The sequence below is a fragment of the Ursus americanus genome, chromosome 3 (genome assembly GCF_024610735.1).
Source record: "Ursus americanus isolate L20-20 chromosome 3, mUrsAme1.1.p, whole genome shotgun sequence".
Taxonomy (NCBI): domain Eukaryota; kingdom Metazoa; phylum Chordata; class Mammalia; order Carnivora; family Ursidae; genus Ursus; species Ursus americanus.
The window spans coordinates 3,208,742-3,226,147 of NC_142129.1; the positions used below are offsets into that span (position 1 = coordinate 3,208,742).

At 43.8% G+C, this 17,406-nt stretch overlaps 1 protein-coding gene across 1 annotated transcript; it reads right to left on the minus strand.

The window, feature by feature from the left end:
- Positions 1-761: 761 nt before the first annotated feature.
- On the minus strand, positions 762-15,911 carry HTR5A (5-hydroxytryptamine receptor 5A). The gene is made up of 2 exons (XM_045793601.2): positions 15,168-15,911; positions 762-2,329 (listed from the first exon to the last, which is right to left on the minus strand). Exons 1-2 carry the CDS (start codon positions 15,909-15,911, stop codon positions 1,997-1,999), a joined length of 1,077 nt encoding a protein of 358 aa, XP_045649557.2. The 3' UTR covers positions 762-1,996.
- Positions 15,912-17,406: the final 1,495 nt, after the last annotated feature.

A 17,406-nucleotide genomic window follows, 5' to 3' on the forward strand; every position in this document is an offset into this window, starting at 1 on the left:
CGTATTTCTCTAACAAGGTGTCTAGAATCCTGGGGGAGTCCAGGAGTTACTGAAGCCACCGGACAAATGTGCCACGTCTTCCGAAAGCCTCACTTGACTGAAAAGTTCGAAAGAAATAAAACTTTTTTAAAAAAAACGGGAAGACAAACACTGAAATTATGGAGTAAAGAATTTCATGTGGACTTTCAGAGAAAATAGACTTGAACAATCTTACCCTTGGTTCCGATGGCCCATCTCCAGGTTCTCCGTGTCCGAGGGTAGCTCCCTCTGCTATGGGTACTAGTGACATTTTGGAAGCACTTTGTTACTGTAACACTAGAATCTGGAAGGCCATGGTAGCCTCTCTGGTTCCAAGTAATAGCGGGGAAGGTAACTCAAGCCAGTGAACAATCTGTACTTTAAAATGCTTGTGGATTGGGCACCTCAAGTGATATATGCAGAAGGGAGAAAAAATCTAAGAATGTTTCCAAGTAAATTTTTCCATGAATTTGCTTCAATGCATAGACACGAGGTCTGCACCTGGCATCGTCAGTCATGCCCTCACGAGAGCTGTGCAACATTTTCTCATCCGCTCACATTCTTTGAGCAAAGACTCTCTGCAGTACATGCAAGACTAAACTTCCAAATAAGACCACAAATTAACATAAATGTCCTATTTTTGAAATCTTAATGGACATAATTTATTATATAAGAAAGAATACATATATTTATTATAATAATTCAAATATTATTATAATACATAATCTTAAAATTCATGCATTCAAAGAATCATGGACATAGTGGACCACAGCCAGTTTTATTGTCCGAGAGCTTTTTAGTTTCATCGAATGGCCTGGGTTTTCTATGAGCATATAAATGCTGTACCATCACTTAATTGCCTTGACTCATTTATATAAAGGTGTCACTTTGTAAGGGACGGAGGCCACATTTTACCATATTTCTGCCTTTCTCATAGTTGTAGTGTTGGCCCCATAGCAGGGATTCACACACCAATGAAAAGACAGCAAATTGACCAACCGTCCCTTTAAAGTGTGTGTGTTTGGCGAGTGCGCCTTCACAGTCCTCGGTTGTAAAACTGTACTGAGTAAGCCACCCACGTCACGACAACAGTTTTCCTCCAATCCCGTGATCCAAAGATAGAGATCTTTGTCCTGCAACATCTGAATAAATTCCATACAAATAAAACCCATAGAAAATAACCAAGTTTGACGGATCGTACAAAACCAGGGGATTGTACGTTGTGCATAATAGCTTCAGAACGGAAGGAAGGATTTGATTTTTAGCTCCTGTTCCAAGTTGATGGGTTGAATTTTAGAATAAACCAGCCAAATGGAACATTCACTTCCTCCATAGTTGTGTGTGTGTGTGTGTGTGTGTGTGTGTCCGCACCACAAACAAAGCCTTAAACCAATATTCACTGGTCTTGCAGCTGTGGCTATGTTCTTTAATAGGCTTAGAGACAATATTTTGTAGCCAAACACTGGGACATACACAATAAGTACTAGGGTATACTTACCAGGACTGTAGAACGGAATTTCAAAAAAAGGACTGTTCCAGAAAACTGGGAATTATAGTTTCCTACCCCTCGGATGTCCCCATTCTGACTTCTTCCTCATCATTTTCTATCCATTCTCAACCTATGTTGCTTGACTTCCTCCCTCTCGTCTGCCTTGTTTGCTTTCTCTGGGGCAAGGACGATGACCACGCTGGAGTGGATTTGGGGAGGGAAAGGGTACTTTGTAGGCAAAGTCTGTGGCTGTTAGGTGCAGAGTGAGCAGTAACGGGTAAGTTAGATCAATAAGGTCACCCAAACAGCCTGTGAAGGCCCACGTTCCTACCCCGGAGTTTAGAAGTGAGGGCTAGTTCCGAAGACGACCCTGGGGAGCCTTGAGGACTCGTGTCTTCCGTGTGGTGCCAGGTAGGGATGGGGAAGCAGATGGGGTTGGAAGTGTCACCGAGTTAGGGGATAGCTCCTCCTTGTCCCCAGGCTTCAGGCTCAGTGTTGCCTAGAAAAGAAATTCTTGAAGGCGCTGTTGTAGTTCTTGTTGAAAGCTGTATAGATGAGGGGGTTAAAGAAGGAGTTGGAGTAGCCGAGCCAAAGGAAGATGCTCTTCCAGACGGCGGGGATGTCGCAGGAGCAGAGCGGGCTGATGAGCTCCGTGGTGAAGAAGGGGATCCAGCAGAGCGCGAACACCCCAATGAGGATGCCCACCATCAGGGCAGCTCTCTGCTCCTTCTGCTCCCTCCACGTGTCCCCTTCCATCTGGAAGGTGACGGTGGTCTGGCGGACAGTGAACGCCATCTGGGGCTGCTGAGCAGAGGTCTTCCCCTGGAAAAGATAAGCAGAAGCTTCATGAAGAGCAGCTGCTCATGCCCGTCAGGCACGTGAAAGCTGAATCCAGACCCTGATGTGGATCCTGCACATTGACCTGAAGAGAAAGACCTTGACTGCCGGGGGTGGGGAACCGGCAGCTTGTGGAGCCCACCCTCAGCTGTGAAAACGTGGTGACAGAGCTGGGTGCTGGCTTACCTCTTAGAAATGGAAGGAAAGTGGGAGCGTCCATAATGACTGGGATGAAGATGAATTCCCTATCGCTGTCTCGTCAACAAGGAAAACAAACCGGCCGTGCGGTACATGTAATTTAGTGACAAAGGTCCATGAGTAATCAAGCCCTTGAACAATTAAAGCCTGATTTTCCGAAATTTTAATAACTTTCTGTGTTCATGTGAATCCTGTTACAGGAATTTTCTAGAATTTCTTCTGGTGTCAGTTTCCGATGATCATTTGGGACAGTTCACTCGCCAGGACACTTATCTCCTTCAGGGCTTAATCTGTGTCCTTCCCCTCCCCCAACTTTTCGTGGAAAGCAGACTCCAAACTCTTAGATTCCCCCAGTTAGGTGCTCTCAGGTCTCCTTTGGGCAGGCTTCCACAGAATCAGGCTCTCCACATTCCAGTCCCCTCTCCAGAGAAGTGGGATTTCTGGGAAAGGGCCTCTTCCCTCCATTCTAGTCCTTTTACTTCCATCTTTGGGGAATTGAAATAAGGAGTATCTGATGAAAAGACAGCCTAAATATGGAGAAATTACAAGAGGTAGATTTACTAAACTAGCAAGTTAACTGGTCCAGTCAGAATTTGGGACAATTTCTGGGCCGATCAATCATTCATTGGAGACTGCATGGATATTAGATATCATTCTTCCAAACCCTAGCGTTCTGTGACCCTAGTGCATTTGAAAAGGAGAATTACACAGCTTTCTCTCAGGCAGCACACAATCTTTTAGACAAAGGACCAAGTCTGAAGGTCATTCTCGTTAACCTAAACCACTTAAACAGTTCATGGCTACATCTATAAATTGGAGTCAAAAGACATCGACTTATCTGTCATATAGGATAACTGAGGTGTAAATAGGAACAGTATGGTTAAAGTAATATTAGTTGATATATGAATTATTAAATTTGTATGATAACCTGTTATTTACTTGAACAATGAAACACCAAGTATTGTAGAATCAAAAAGAAGAGCATCGATATTGGAACAAATAGTCCCCAATACTGCAACCCTTAAGAACATACATAAAATGAGAAGTGAAAACCTCTCTTTCTATATCCCAGTCTCACCTGAGAAGAAACGATACTATTTTTTATTTTATATTATTTTTTTAAAGATTTTATTTATTTATTTGACAGAGAGAGAGAGAGAGATAGCCAGTGAGAGAGGGAACCCAAGCAGGGGGAGTGGGAGAGGGAGAAGCAGGCTCCCAGCGGAGCAGGGAGCCCAATGCAGGGCTTGATCCCAGGACCCTGGGATCACGCCTTGAGCCGAAGGCAGATGCTTAACCCCTGAGCCACCCAGGAGCACCAAGCTTGCTCATATTATTAGTATGTATCTGGTAGTGCTTTGCAGGGAATTCATTTACAGAAATGCAAACACAATATTCAGTTTCATTTTTCAGCATAAAACAGGGAAACCCACCAACTTCTTAATAAAACTCAGTCCTAAAATGGCATTAGGGAAGCCATTTCCCCTCATTTTCCAAAGATGGCAATTGAAGGAGAATTTTGGTCCTGACTGTTAAACCGTGCCCCCATCCCCAAGAAATTCTCCTCCCTCTCAGCACTATTTTGGTGGTAACACTAGCCACTCAGGGTTGTGACTCCCTTGTGCCCACCCCTTAATTCTCTATAGCACAGCTGATATAAGGGTTTTGTCAAAGCAGAAAGAAATACGGCAACATGCAACCAGATATTCTGACTTTTGAGAGATGGCACACTCTTGGGAACCAGCCAGCCCCTCCCATCCTGACTCCATGTCTTTCTTCCCTGTGGTCATTAGCCTTTGCAGACTGGCTCCAGAAGCCCACGTTTAGTCCTTTATATACTAAACTTTCAGTTGCAAGACACAATGAGCCCCACAATGAAACTACCAACGTAAAGCCAACCTTCTGTAAGGCTGAGATATACCCACCCCCAAAGTGACACATTCTATTTGTAGGAGTTTTCTGCTGCATAATGGAGAAAAGTTTCAAGGTTTCCATTCTGGGGAACCATCTTCTTTCCTAATGATTGGCACTCAGAGTATCTGCCTCTCTTGAGGTCTTGCCCGCCTGTACACTCCGATCCAGCCCCATATCCAAAGGGGCTGCCATATCAGAATGTAGCTCAACATTCATCTGACAGGTGGATCACCGTGGTTGCTTATCCAGGTGTATGACCTACATGTAAGCGTAGGATTTGAATATTTCCATAAAAATTAGTCTTAGGAAAGGGGGGCCGAAGTATTATAAGACAGTTCTATGGAAGCCCATCACTGCAGTCACAGTCCCCGTGAAGGAATGTGAAGCGCCTGCCTGTATGAGTATTCAGCACTTGTACTACAAAACCTTGCGTTCTTCCAGCACAGTTCACCGAGGCTCTTACAGAGGATGAGCTATTCCCAAATAGAATGTACATCCATTGGATCTGCAAGGATTTTCCACTTCGCTGTGGTTCTAATGTTGAACGAAGTGTGTTCTTAAAGATGATCCAGGTATTTTATTTCTAAGTTTGTCTTCAGGATGATTTCTCCCCTGTCAGTAGGGTGTTTCAGCTAAATGTTCCCTCACAGGTGGTAGATTCATGCTCCTTTCTCACTGAGCTGTTAGCACAGCAGGGTGGAAGCCCGCTTCCACAGGCCCTTCCAACAAAGATTCAAGTGTCATGTTTTACAATTCTTGTCATGTTCCATGAGAACCCCGTAGGGTTCTACTTTAAATTTAAAGTAATTTTTTTCTAAATACTTTCTTTTTGTGGTTTGGAGTCAGGAATTGTTCATAGGTGAGTCCGAGAACTCGATGTGTCTCAAAAAAGCACATTTTTTAGGACCTTGATGTGAAATGCTGATCGGCATTGACATTTCTCTTGGTGCAGCACTCAACACCAACTCACCTGACAGAAGAAAGAGGGTCACTGGTTTACAATGGTTCGTCTGGGACAGCAGAAGTTCCACTAGGAGGAGGGTCTTTGTTGTTGGGGAGGTTTTAGGTGTCTAGGTGTCTAATGTCTTTGGTTGCTCACCCTGTGGCTTTCTGACTCAGGGACTCCTTAAATCTTTGCTCTCTGCTAATCAATGATTGTAACAAAGCACCTAACTGAGTCTGGAGAATTGATTTCTATTAATTACTCTATCAATTACTCAACATGCTCATTAGTAGATTCACGGGAAAAGAAGTAGTAGGGTAAAAGAAAGTGAGCATTCAAGCCAAATCAGACTTTTCCTAATCATCTTTATAACACCGTATCATTTGTTTATTTAATTTTTTTTTAGTGTTCAACAATTCATCAGTTGCATATAGCACCCAGTGTTCGTCACAGCACATGTCCCCCCTCAATGCCCATCACTTCACATATAAAATTTTTCTAAGTGAACAGTTAGCCCCATCTCTCCAAATAAATGCAATCTTCGGGGGACATGTACTTATGTGTTAGACTTCTCATTTTTCCAAAATGGTTATGTGCTAAATAACATTTCACTGGTTAATCATAAATCTAATACGTTTCTTTAATTTCCTTTAACCAGTTGGCTTCACTTTCCTATTAGTATCACAGATAATCAATAAATTACCATCAGTAGTGGGTACCGAAGCTCAGGGATGAAGACTCTTACCTTAGAAGTGTGGTTTTGGGTGATTTGCAGGTTAGACCATACCACTGTCAGAATAGAAGATGGGCAGCTGAACCAGGATGCTCCAGCTAAAAATGCTCTTACATGTTAGGGAGGGCTCCACAAGGAGAAGAGTGAAACATTCCTCAAACTTCCCAGCTAACTTCGGAAAAGACTGATTGTTCTGTAGCTATGGTAAGAAGAAAACTTGCTACTTGTTTAAATATCTTCAGTTGATCAGGGACAATACAGTTCTGTGAATACACACATGCGAACCAACCAATCCATGGCTGCCCTCGCTTCTGAAAGTCAGCCAATTAGGGTAGGACTCGCCCCAATAAACACTCCTCTGAGTGCCAATCCATCGACAGCAGTCTCACTGAGTAACCCCACTTTAAGGTGATATCCATTCACTGCCCTGCAGTTCCTGAGCTCCATGCTGTCCCAGTCCCCAGAGATGGCTGGCATTCAGCTCTGCTTAGAGACAGTACCTGACAAATCCAGCTTTTTCTAATTGTAGCAAGCAGTAGGTTTGGCTTGTATTTCTATTTCAGGACTATGTGGTGCTTGTATCATCCTTAGACAGTTCTAGAGCATCCACTGGGATCATTTTGAAGACCCTCCACAGGATGCTTGGACCACAGGTGTATTCCCTGGGCCTCAAAGTCCAGTTGCACTCAGGGTCTGCAGTCAGGGGTGCCCGTTCAACAGCCCCTGCCAGCCCCGCTGGGCTCTGCTTGCTCTCTGTATTGTTATCCTAGGACTTGTAACCCAAAGTGTCTTCATTTGAGGTCTTTAGGCTTAGGTTTTTGTGTCAAGTAACTAGACCTTTGATTGAGATACATACCATTTGGTAATTGACAAGGATCTTTGGGTAAGTCCATCAGATCCCTTGTACCATTTAGCAAATATTTTTTTATGCCATTCATGTACTTGTTCTGCTGCTACTTGCTTTGCTTTTGCTGTTATATGTCTATATGTGCAAAGTCTTGGTTTCATTGGTTCATTTTAAAATTATTTTTTCCCTGGAGAGCCTTTCTTTCAGCTGAATGTAAAAAGGATTGAACTGTAAGGTACTGGCTTGATAAGCTACTGATCCATTCCAAGCCAGACCCAAGTGCTAATGTTTTGAGGACTGTTAGACCTAAGACCAATTTGTGGAAAAGCAATTAATCAAACTTTGCTTGGGTCCTTTACAAGATTTGAGGGCACTCCCTGTCTTCTCAATTTGTGAAAGAATGTCACTTTGTTTAGCTGGTATTCCAGCTCAGTGAGTGTTGGGTTGGTGATTGTATGGCCCCTTGCTAGCCTCTGATCAGGGATCCTGAGACACTATTCATAGGCACAGACTATTCGCCAACCATGGTGGATCTTTCTTGCGTGTCATGGTTTGTCTAAGCCAAGGTCTTGAACTTCTCCTTTAGGAACTTTGACTTCCTATTTTAAATTTCCCTATAATCCTAACTCTTGTGCTTTTCTTGGCAAATGCCTCTTTAAAAAATCTTCATAAGGAACTTCTGATCAAGTAAAAAAAATCAATAAATTAAGCCATTTAAGAGCAGTAGAAAAATTAGGAGAAAAATACCCAACAGTTAACATCTTCTTTAATTGGTATGTTAAGGTCTTAAACAAAATTCTAACTCTAAAATAGTCTCAAAGATTTTGTAACATTCCCAAACCATCTGCCTTGCATACCTAGGTCTTGCATATTTCTATTCAGCTTCACCTGGCCTCCTAAATGCACTGTCCTTTCTTTAGGGTTTTCTCAGAAAAAGCAAAGTCACACAGTAAAATTGCCAGAGAAGGAGTCAAACCTATATATTTTCAGTTAAAACCCTGGCCTAGAGTTAAGTTAAGGGTTATAATTTAGAATTTTCCTAAACTTCAGAGAGAAAATAAAAATAAAAATTGTTACAGGATTTAAAACTTCATGAGAGTATTGAACAAATTTTTTTTTGTCCTGGGCTACAAATCTGTACCAGTGAATGAAGTTAATTGAAGTCCCCTCAGATGGAGAAAAACAGATCCTTAAAAGTAGAAGTTTAGAAAAGAGAGGAGCTACATAAACCAGCTGTGAAAACATACATTATATAAAGCAATTTCAGAAGCCCTTCTTTTTTTAAAATTTTATTTATTTATTTGAGAGAGAGCATGAGCAGAGAGGGGCAGAGAGGGAGGGAGAAAGAATCTGAAGCAGACTCTGCGTGAGTGCAGAGCAAAACGTGGGGCTCGATCCCACAACCAGGAAATCATGACCCAAGTCGAAACCAAGAATCCTATGCTTAACTGACTGAGACACCCAGGCACCCCTCAGAAGCCCTTCTTTTTTTTTTTTTTATAATGATTTTTTATTATATTATGTTAGTCACCATACAGTACATCTCCGGTTTCCGATGTAAGGCTCGATGATTCATTAGTTGTGTATAACACCCAGTGCACCATGCAATATGTGCCCTCCTCACTACCCATCACCGGCCTATCCCATTTCCCCACCCCCCTCCCCTCTGTAGCCCTCAGTTTGTTTCTCAGAGTCCATAGTCTCTCATGTTTCATTCCCCCTTCTGATAACCCCCCCTTTCTTTATCCCTTTCTTCCCCTACTGATCATTCTAGTTCTTATGTTCCATAGATGAGAGAAATCATATGATAGTTGTCTTTCTCTGCTTGACTTATTTCACTTAGCATTATCTCCTCCAGTGCCGTCCATGTTGTAGCAAATGTTAAGAACTCATTCTTTCTGATAGCTGAGTAATATTCCATTGTATATATGGACCACAACTTCTTAATCCAGTCATCTGTTGAAGGGCATCTCGGCTCCTTCCACGATTTAGCTATTGTGGACATTGCTGCTATGAACATTGGTGTGCATATGGCTCTTCTCTTTACTACGTCTGTATCTTTGGGGTAAACACCCAGTAGTGCAATTGCTGGATCATAGGGTAGCTCAATTTTTAACTTTTTAAGGGACCTCCACACTGTTTTCCAGAGTGGCTGTACCAACTTGCATTCCCACCAACAATGTAGGAGGGATCCCCTTTCTCCACATCCTCTCCAACAATTGTTGTTTCTTGCCTTGTCTATTTTTGCCATTCTAACTGGCGTAAGGTGGTATCTCAGTGTGGTTTTGATTTGAATTTCCTTGATGCAGAAGCCCTTCTTTTAACCCCTAGCCAGACTTATCAAAAAGAAAAGAGAAAGGACCCAAATAAGTAAAATCATGAATGAAAGAGGAGAAATCACAACCAACATCGAAGAAATGCAAATAATTATAAGAGAATATTATGAACAATTATATGCTGACATATTAGGCAAGATGAAAGAAATGGATAAATTCCTAGAAACATATAAACTACCAAAACTGAAACAGGAAGAAATAGAAAACCTGAACAGACCCATAACCAGCAAAGAAATTGAATTAACAATCAAAAATCTCCCAACAAACAAGCGTCCAGGGCTAGATGGCTTCCCAGGGGATTTCTACCAAACATTTAAAGAAGAATTAATACCTATTCTTCTGAAACTGTTCCAAAAAAATAGAAATGGCAGGAAACTTCCAAACTCATCCTATGAGGCTAGCATTACCTTGATCCCAAAACCAGACAAAAACCCCACCAAAAAGGAGAATTACAGACCAATATCCCTGATGAACATGGATGCAAAAATTCTCACCAAGATACTAGCTAATAAGATCCAACAGCACATTAAAAATATTATTCACCATGACCAAGTGGGATTTAATCCTAGGCTATAGGGGTGGTTCAACATCTGCAAATCAAGCAATGTGATACACCACATTAATAAAAGAAAGGATAAGAACCATATGATCCTCTCCATAGATACAAAAAAAGCATTTGACAAAATACAGCATTCCTTCTTGATTAAAACTCTGCAGTGTAGGAATAGAGGGAACATACCTCAATATCATAAAAGCCATATATGAAAAACCCACAGAGAATATCATTCCCAATGGGGAAAAACTGAGAGCTTTTCCCCCAAGGTCAGGAACACGACAGGGATGTCCACTCTCACCACTGTTGTTCAGCATAGTACTAGAAGTCCTAGCCTCAGCAATCAGACAACAAAAAGAAATAAAAGGAATCCAAATCAGCAAAGAAGAAGTCAAACTTTCACTCTTCACAGATGACATGATACTCTATGTTGAAAACTCAAAAAGACTCCCCCCCAAAATTGCTACAACTCATACAGGAATTCAGCAAAGTCGCAGGATGTAAAATCAATGCACAGAAATCAGTTGCATTTCTATACACGAACAATGGGATAGAAGAAAGAGAAATTAAGGAGTCAATCCCATTTATAATTGCACCAAAAACTGTAAGATACCTAGGAATAAATCTAACCAAAGAGGGAAAGGATCTGTACTCTGAAAACTATACAACACTTATGAAAGAAATTGAGGAAGACACAAAGAAATGGAAAAACATTCCGTGCTCATGGATTAGAAAAACGAATATTGTTAAAATGTCTATGCTATCCATTCCGATGGCTGAGTAAAATTCCATTGAATATAGGGACAACATCAGAAAGGATGATTACCCAACATTTGTATCAACATGGATAGAACTGGAGGAGATTATATTAAGTGAAATTAGTCAAGCAGAGAAAGACAATTATCATACGGTTTCACTTATTTGTGGAACATGAAGAATAGCAGGGAGGACATTAGGAGAAGGAAGTGAATAATGAAGGGAAGGAAACCAGAGGGGGGGGATGAACCATGAAAGACTATGGACTCTGGGAAACAAACTGAGGGTTTTAGAGGGGAGAGAGGGTGGGGGGATGGACTAGCCCAGTGATGGGTATGAAGGAGGGCACGTATTGCATGGAGCAGTGGGTGATACACGCAAACAATGAATCATGGAACACTGCATCAAAAACTAATGGTGTAGTGCATGGTGACTAACATAACATAATAATAATAATATTATTATTATCTGTGAGCTAAATAAATAAAATAACCATGCTACCCAGAGCAATCTATACATTCAATGCAATCCCTATCAAAATACCATTAACATTTTTCCCAGAGCTGGAACAAATACTCCTAAAATTTGTATGGAACCGGAAGAACCTGAATAGAAAAAGGAATGTTGTAAAAGAAAACCAAAGCTGGTGGCATCCATCATAATTCTGTACTTCAAACTATGTTACAAAGCTGTAATCATCAAGACAGTATGGTACTGGCATAAAAACAGACACATAGATCAATGGAACAGAATAGAGAACCCAGAGATGGACCCTCAACCCTGTGGTCAACTAATCTTCGACAAAGCAGGAAAGAATATCCAAAGGAAAAAAGACAGTCTCTTCAACAAGTGGTGTTGGGAAAATTGGACAGCCACATGCAGAATAATGAAACTGGACCATTTTCTTACACCATACACAGAAATAAACTCAAAATGGATAAAAGACCCACACGTGAGACAGGAATCCATCAAAATCTTAGAGGAGAACACAGGCAGCACCTCTTTGACCTCAGCCATAGCAACTTCTTGCTAGACATGTCTCCAAAGGCAAGAGAAACAAAAGCAAAAATGAACTATTAGGACTTCATCAAGATAAAAAGCTTTGCACAGCAAAGGAAACAGTTGACAAAACTAAAAGACAACCTACGGAATGGGAGAAGATTTCTGCAAATAGTTTATCAGATAAAGGGTTAGCGTCCAAAATCTATAAAGAACTCAACACCCCAAACCAAAAAATCCAGCCAAGAAATAGGCAGAAGACATGAACAGACATTCCTCCGAAGAAGACACACAAATGGCCAACAGACACATGAAAAAATGCTCCACATCACTTGGCATTAGGGAAATACAAATCAAAACCACAATGCGATACCACCTCACACCAGTCAGAATGGCTAAAATTAACAAGTCATGAAACAACAGATGTTTGTGAGGATGCAGAGAAAGGGGAACCTTCTTACACTGCTGGTGGGAATGCAAGCTGGTGCAGCCACTCTGGAAAACAGTGTGGAGATTCCTCAAAAAGTTAAAAATAGAGCAACCCTATGACCCAGCACTTGCAATTAGGTATTTACCCAAAGGACACAAACTTGGTGATTCAAAGGGGCACTGGTACCCCAATGTTTATAGCAGCAATGTCCACAATATCCAAACTTTGGAAAGAGCCTAGATGTTCATCAACAGATGAATGGATAAAGAAGAGTAGTATATATAAACAATGGAATATTACTCAGCCACCGGAAAATGAAATCTTACCATTTGCAATGACATGGATGGAACTGGAGGGTATTATGCTAAGCGAAATAAGTCAATCAGAGAAAGACAATTATCATATGATTTCACTCATATGTGGAATTTCAGAAACAATACAGAGGATCATAGGGGAAGGGAGGGAAAGATAAGATGAAATCAGAGAGGGCAACAAACCATAAGAGACTGTTAACTCTAGGAAACAAACTGAGGGTTGCTGGAGGGGAGGTGGGGCAAGACAGGGTATCTGGGCGATGGGCATTAAAGAGGACACTTGATGTGATGAGCACTGGGTGTTACATGCAACCGAGGAATCACTAAACTCTACCTCTGAAACTAATACTATAGTATATATTAATTAATTAATTTAACTTAATTAAAAGATAGAGAAGAAAAAAAAAGACTCATACAGATGAAGTCAACCCACTTACCCCTCTCAAAGTCCCCCAGTGTCTGAACTCCATGATTCCCAAAAATGCCATGTAAGATTAGCATTGTTCTCTGCTCAGAGCGATTGTGCCTGGCTAGCACAGCTCTGCCACAGACTAGTAAGCAATAAATTCAGCATGATCTTTTTATGCCAGATCTTTAGTAGTGGTTTCATCATCCTTTGTCAAGGGCAAGGCCCATCTCTGGTGTTGCCAGTCCCCATCTCAGTGTCTGACAGAGGTTAGGCTCTCAGTACATTTTCGAAGAGAACTCAGCAGACAAAGAAGCAGGGAAGAGGTGTTGTGTTTCCCTAGGTAACACAGCTAGTTGGTGGTAAAACTGTATTTGGAAACTTCGGCACCTCCTGCCAGGGAAAAATCAGGAGACCTGGTTTGTAATTCACCCGTCACAGTAACAGTGGAGCCCCGGGTCATTTGGATGTCTTGCAAAGCCAAGGGACCCATTTTCTGAAGTTATATGGCAGAGAGAGTGAGAGGACAGAGAAAATGAAACAGTGCAAAAAAAATGCGTAAAGCATAACAGCGTCCAAATGCTTTGCTAATGCTGCCTCCAGAGCAGAGCAGTGAAAGGCCGCATCACTTTGCAGTAAGTTCCACAAGACAAAACTGTGACTGCTTTTCCTTTCCAAGCTGTGTCTGGTATTGATCATAAACCATTTACCTGGATAAGCATCCTGGCAGAAGAGGGTCCATGTAAGGAGGACCTTTGTGGGTGGCCGGTGCTCTTGTTCCTGGCCCAAAGTTGGGGGGATTCTCACATGTGTGGCAGCTCCAGGCAGTTTGGGGCTGCGAGTGCTCTTAGCCATCAGCATTCCTTGCTCAGTCCAGAAATCTAACAGATCATTGGTTTCCCAAATCAGGCACTATTGGCATTTTGCTCAAAATAATTTTTTGTTGGGGGGGGCTGTCCAGTGCACTGCACAATGTTTAACAGCATCCCTGGTCTCTACATGCTAGATGCCATTAGTGCTCTCCCCCAAATCTTGATAATAATGTCTCCAGACATTCCTAATGGTCTCTGGAGGGGACACATCACCCTTGGCTGAGATCATTGTTCTAGATAGAAGGACAGGTAGCCTCTGACCCCCTTTTCCTTCTTCTAGAATGATGCACTCTCTCCTCCCTTACCTATACCTCTGGTTCCTCTGAGCTCGCTTATTGGAATTAGCTACTGATCTTGAAAACACAGTCATATTACAGCACTCTCAGTATGTGTCTATCTCCCTCGCTAGAGGGAGCTCTTCGTGGGAAAGATGATGTCTTTATCACTTTACTCCTTGCACCAAGTCTGTGTATAGTATGTATTTAATATGCTTAAAGGAATTAATGTTGTCCCAGAACCAATAACAGAAAATGGGGCTGTGTAGATTTCTGATCTAACTTAAACATATGAATCAGGCTCAAAGGATCACCTTGGCAATGAGAGTTAGTCGGGGGAGAGTGATCTCCATATCCAGTGGATTCATTTGTCATATATTTCCTGAATCTGGAGTCACAGGGTTGGATTATTAAGAGTTAACAACAAACCAGGAAAGCGTGGTGGAGAGAGGACAAGAAAAGAGACTTCATTGTTGCGAAGCGATTGTCCTACAGAAAATGCTGTTTGTAAAGAGCTGGGGGATTATCTGACTTAGATTTTAATTTCCTTCCGTAACCTGTTTGGGAAGGCAAACAAGAGATCCTCCGCTGCGTACAAGAGCCTGATGGGGTTGGAGATAGACCCAGAAAGCAGCAGCACAGGCGGTGGAAGTGTGTAACAAAAGCAGGCTCTGAAATAGGGAAACATCTTGATAATCTGGCATCCTGGAGGAGGAGGGTGCAGAACAGCAGGTGGTAATTCAGGGGATACTATGTTTTTGCAAAATTAGTTGCTTTAATTTGCAAAGAAAAAAATAGACTGGGCTAAAACATTTATCTGCTTTGCCTGATACTGAGCAATCTCTCTGCCAAGTCAGTTACCATCTGCCCCTTCCCTCCTTGAACACCCCACTCTACGTGCAGCAAGCTGCAAGTTGATCCAGTGTAGCCCCAGACACTGACTTCTTCTGACCTTCTAAAGGGTGTTACAGAGTCACAGAATTTTGGAGCCAAATGAGACCCTGTGGAGGTATGGAAATAATCCATCAGAGATGGTAAAGGCCGTTATCAGCTCTGTGATGCTGAGCATTGACGCAAAGTCCGTCTCTGATGCTTTCCCCCAGTCTATCCTTTCCCCCTCCTCCCCTCCCCTCCCCCCAAAAGAAAACTAAAAAGTTCACTTTCTATAAACCTTGGAGTCAGTGTGCTGGAGATAAAGCCTGAACAAATGCAAGTAAAGTATTTACAAGGATTTCTATAACACCCACCTCCACAGCCTCCGATAAGGGTGAGACGCTGTTGGTCTTCCTGGAGCCCACGCGGAACTTGGCGGCCTTGTAGACCTTCCAGTACACGAAGAGCACCACGCAGAGCGGCAGGTAGAAGGCGCCCACGGTGGAGAACACGGTGTAGGAGGGCTCGCGGCTCACCTGGCACTCCTCGCTGCCCTCAGAGTAGGTCTCCCCCCAGCCGAAGAGCAGCGGCGCCAGGGAGATCACCGCGGAGAGCGCCCACGTGAGCACTATCATAACATTGGAGACGCGCTTGCGGGCGCGGAGCGTGTATTCCAGATGGCGGGTGATGGACCAGTAGCGGTCCAGCGCGATGGCCGTCACATTCCAGATGCTGGCCGTGCAGCAGAGCACGTCGCACGCGATCCACAGCTGGCACAGTCGTCGGCCCAGCTGCCAGCGGCGGCCGGACAGCTCATGCACCAGGCTCAGTGGCATGACCAGAGCGGCCACGAGCACATCCGAGATGGCCATGGACGCCACTAAGTTGTGCGGAACCCGGTGGAAGGTGCGCACACGGAGAATGGTCGCCAGCACCAGGAGGTTCCAGGAGAACGTCGCAGCCACCAGAAAGCCCAGCAAGGTCAGAACAAGCACACCGAAGACAGAGAGGCGGGGCGGGCTGGGGCGCGGGTCTCCGGCGTCAAGGCTGCTGCGGTTGGTCTCCAAAGGGGCGGGGGTGGAGAGGGAAAAGTAGGTTACGTTCACAGGCAAATCCATCGTTGGGTCAGGAGACCGGCCCAGGGTGTGCGCAGAAGGGGCGTTCAGGAAGACAGACGGTTGCCACTGTGCCCAGAGCCACTCTGGATGTTTGCAACCTCTGGCTGGTGGCTGGGTTTCTGGGGTTTGTCTATGAACCTGGCCCCAACCTCCTGCCAGCGAGCATACGTGGGAGATGGTGTGGCAGAGAGGAGGGTGCTGGGCTGCGTCTGGCAGCCAGGGCCCTCCTAAGCTGTCACATGCCCAGGCTTTTCGCCTAGGCAGAGAGAGCGGTCTGGTCTCCCAGAGCTGAGCATCTCCCAAGTCAGGGGCAGCTGGGCGACCCTGGAGCGTGTGGGTGCCGGAGGGGGTGCTGGTGCGTCAGAGCAGTACTCTCGCTGCGCGTCGCCTCCCTACCCGCCCCTCTCTCCAGGCAGCCGGCTGCAGCCTCAACTCCGTGCCGCGGAAGCCAAGCAGGGACCTGTTTTCTGGGATCTGCCTTCTGCTATCCCCCCAGCCCCAGCCCCACCCCGTCTGGGGCCGCGGCTTTGGAGCGCAAAAGCTGGCGCGCCCATCCAGATCTGCCTTCTCAAAGTAGGGATCCAGCCTACGTAAGGCATCAGCTGATAAGGTCGCCTCTCCCCGCCTCTCCGCCCCAAGCGCGCGCGTTGGTGCTGTCCATGGTGCTGCCGCCTCTCCCCACCTGGGCGCGGGTCTTGGTGCTGTCCCCGGTACTAGCCTGCTTCCTGAAATGCGCTTCCTGAGTGGATCAAGTTTACCAATGAACTCTACTGGAAACATTCCTCGAGCCACCCCCTACCCGCATCCTTCCAGGGGTGGTCTGGATACCTTGAGTGCGTTCTCAGCTTTCCGCAGGGGCTTACATTTAGCATGCGTTTTCCGAGTTAAGGGTCTAAGATGGTATCGCTGGCTTTTCTTCCCCTTGAAGATGTCAGTACATGATTGCGTCCTTCCTACACAACACCTGGTGCTTCCCCTAAGGGGTAGTTTTCCTTTAAGGAGAAAAGGCAAGAGAGCATTTACCGTTGTTCCTAGAGATGGCTGAGGTATTGGAACCACCACGTTTACACTATGTCCTCAGAATCATAGAGAAGCTGCAGTCTTTTCAGTGGTCCCCATTGGATTTGCTTCTTTTGAAGGGCAATACGGGATACAAGTTGTTATAAAAACCCCATCTCACTAGAAAGAAAGAGGGAGTATTTAACTCTTTCCCTGCACTTACACACATGACCATATACACATCCATTGTGATTGGGAAAAGATAAAAATTCCTACCCAGAAGTTGTGATGGAAGGCACTTCACAAAGGGAGACATGATATAACAAGATAAAATAAACTAAAATAAGAAAAATTATGTGACAGAAAGGAATATCAGACGGCATTAAGCATTTTTAAAGTCATATAATTGGTATTATGAAGTCCTATACATTCACAAGTTGTTGGCCACAAGTTTGGTCAAAAGCTTTTCAGCTATTTGAAAATGAAAAATATGTTT

Bases quoted from the DNA above. Each gene is read 5' to 3' on its own strand.
- HTR5A (XM_045793601.2), bottom strand. From the start codon at position 15,911: ATGGATTTGCCTGTGAACGTAACCTACTTTTCCCTCTCCACCCCCGCC. The intron at 2,330-15,167 runs GTGGGTGTTATA...TATCTTTTCCAG, and splicing joins CCTTATCGGAGGCTGTGGAG to GGGAAGACCTCTGCTCAGCA.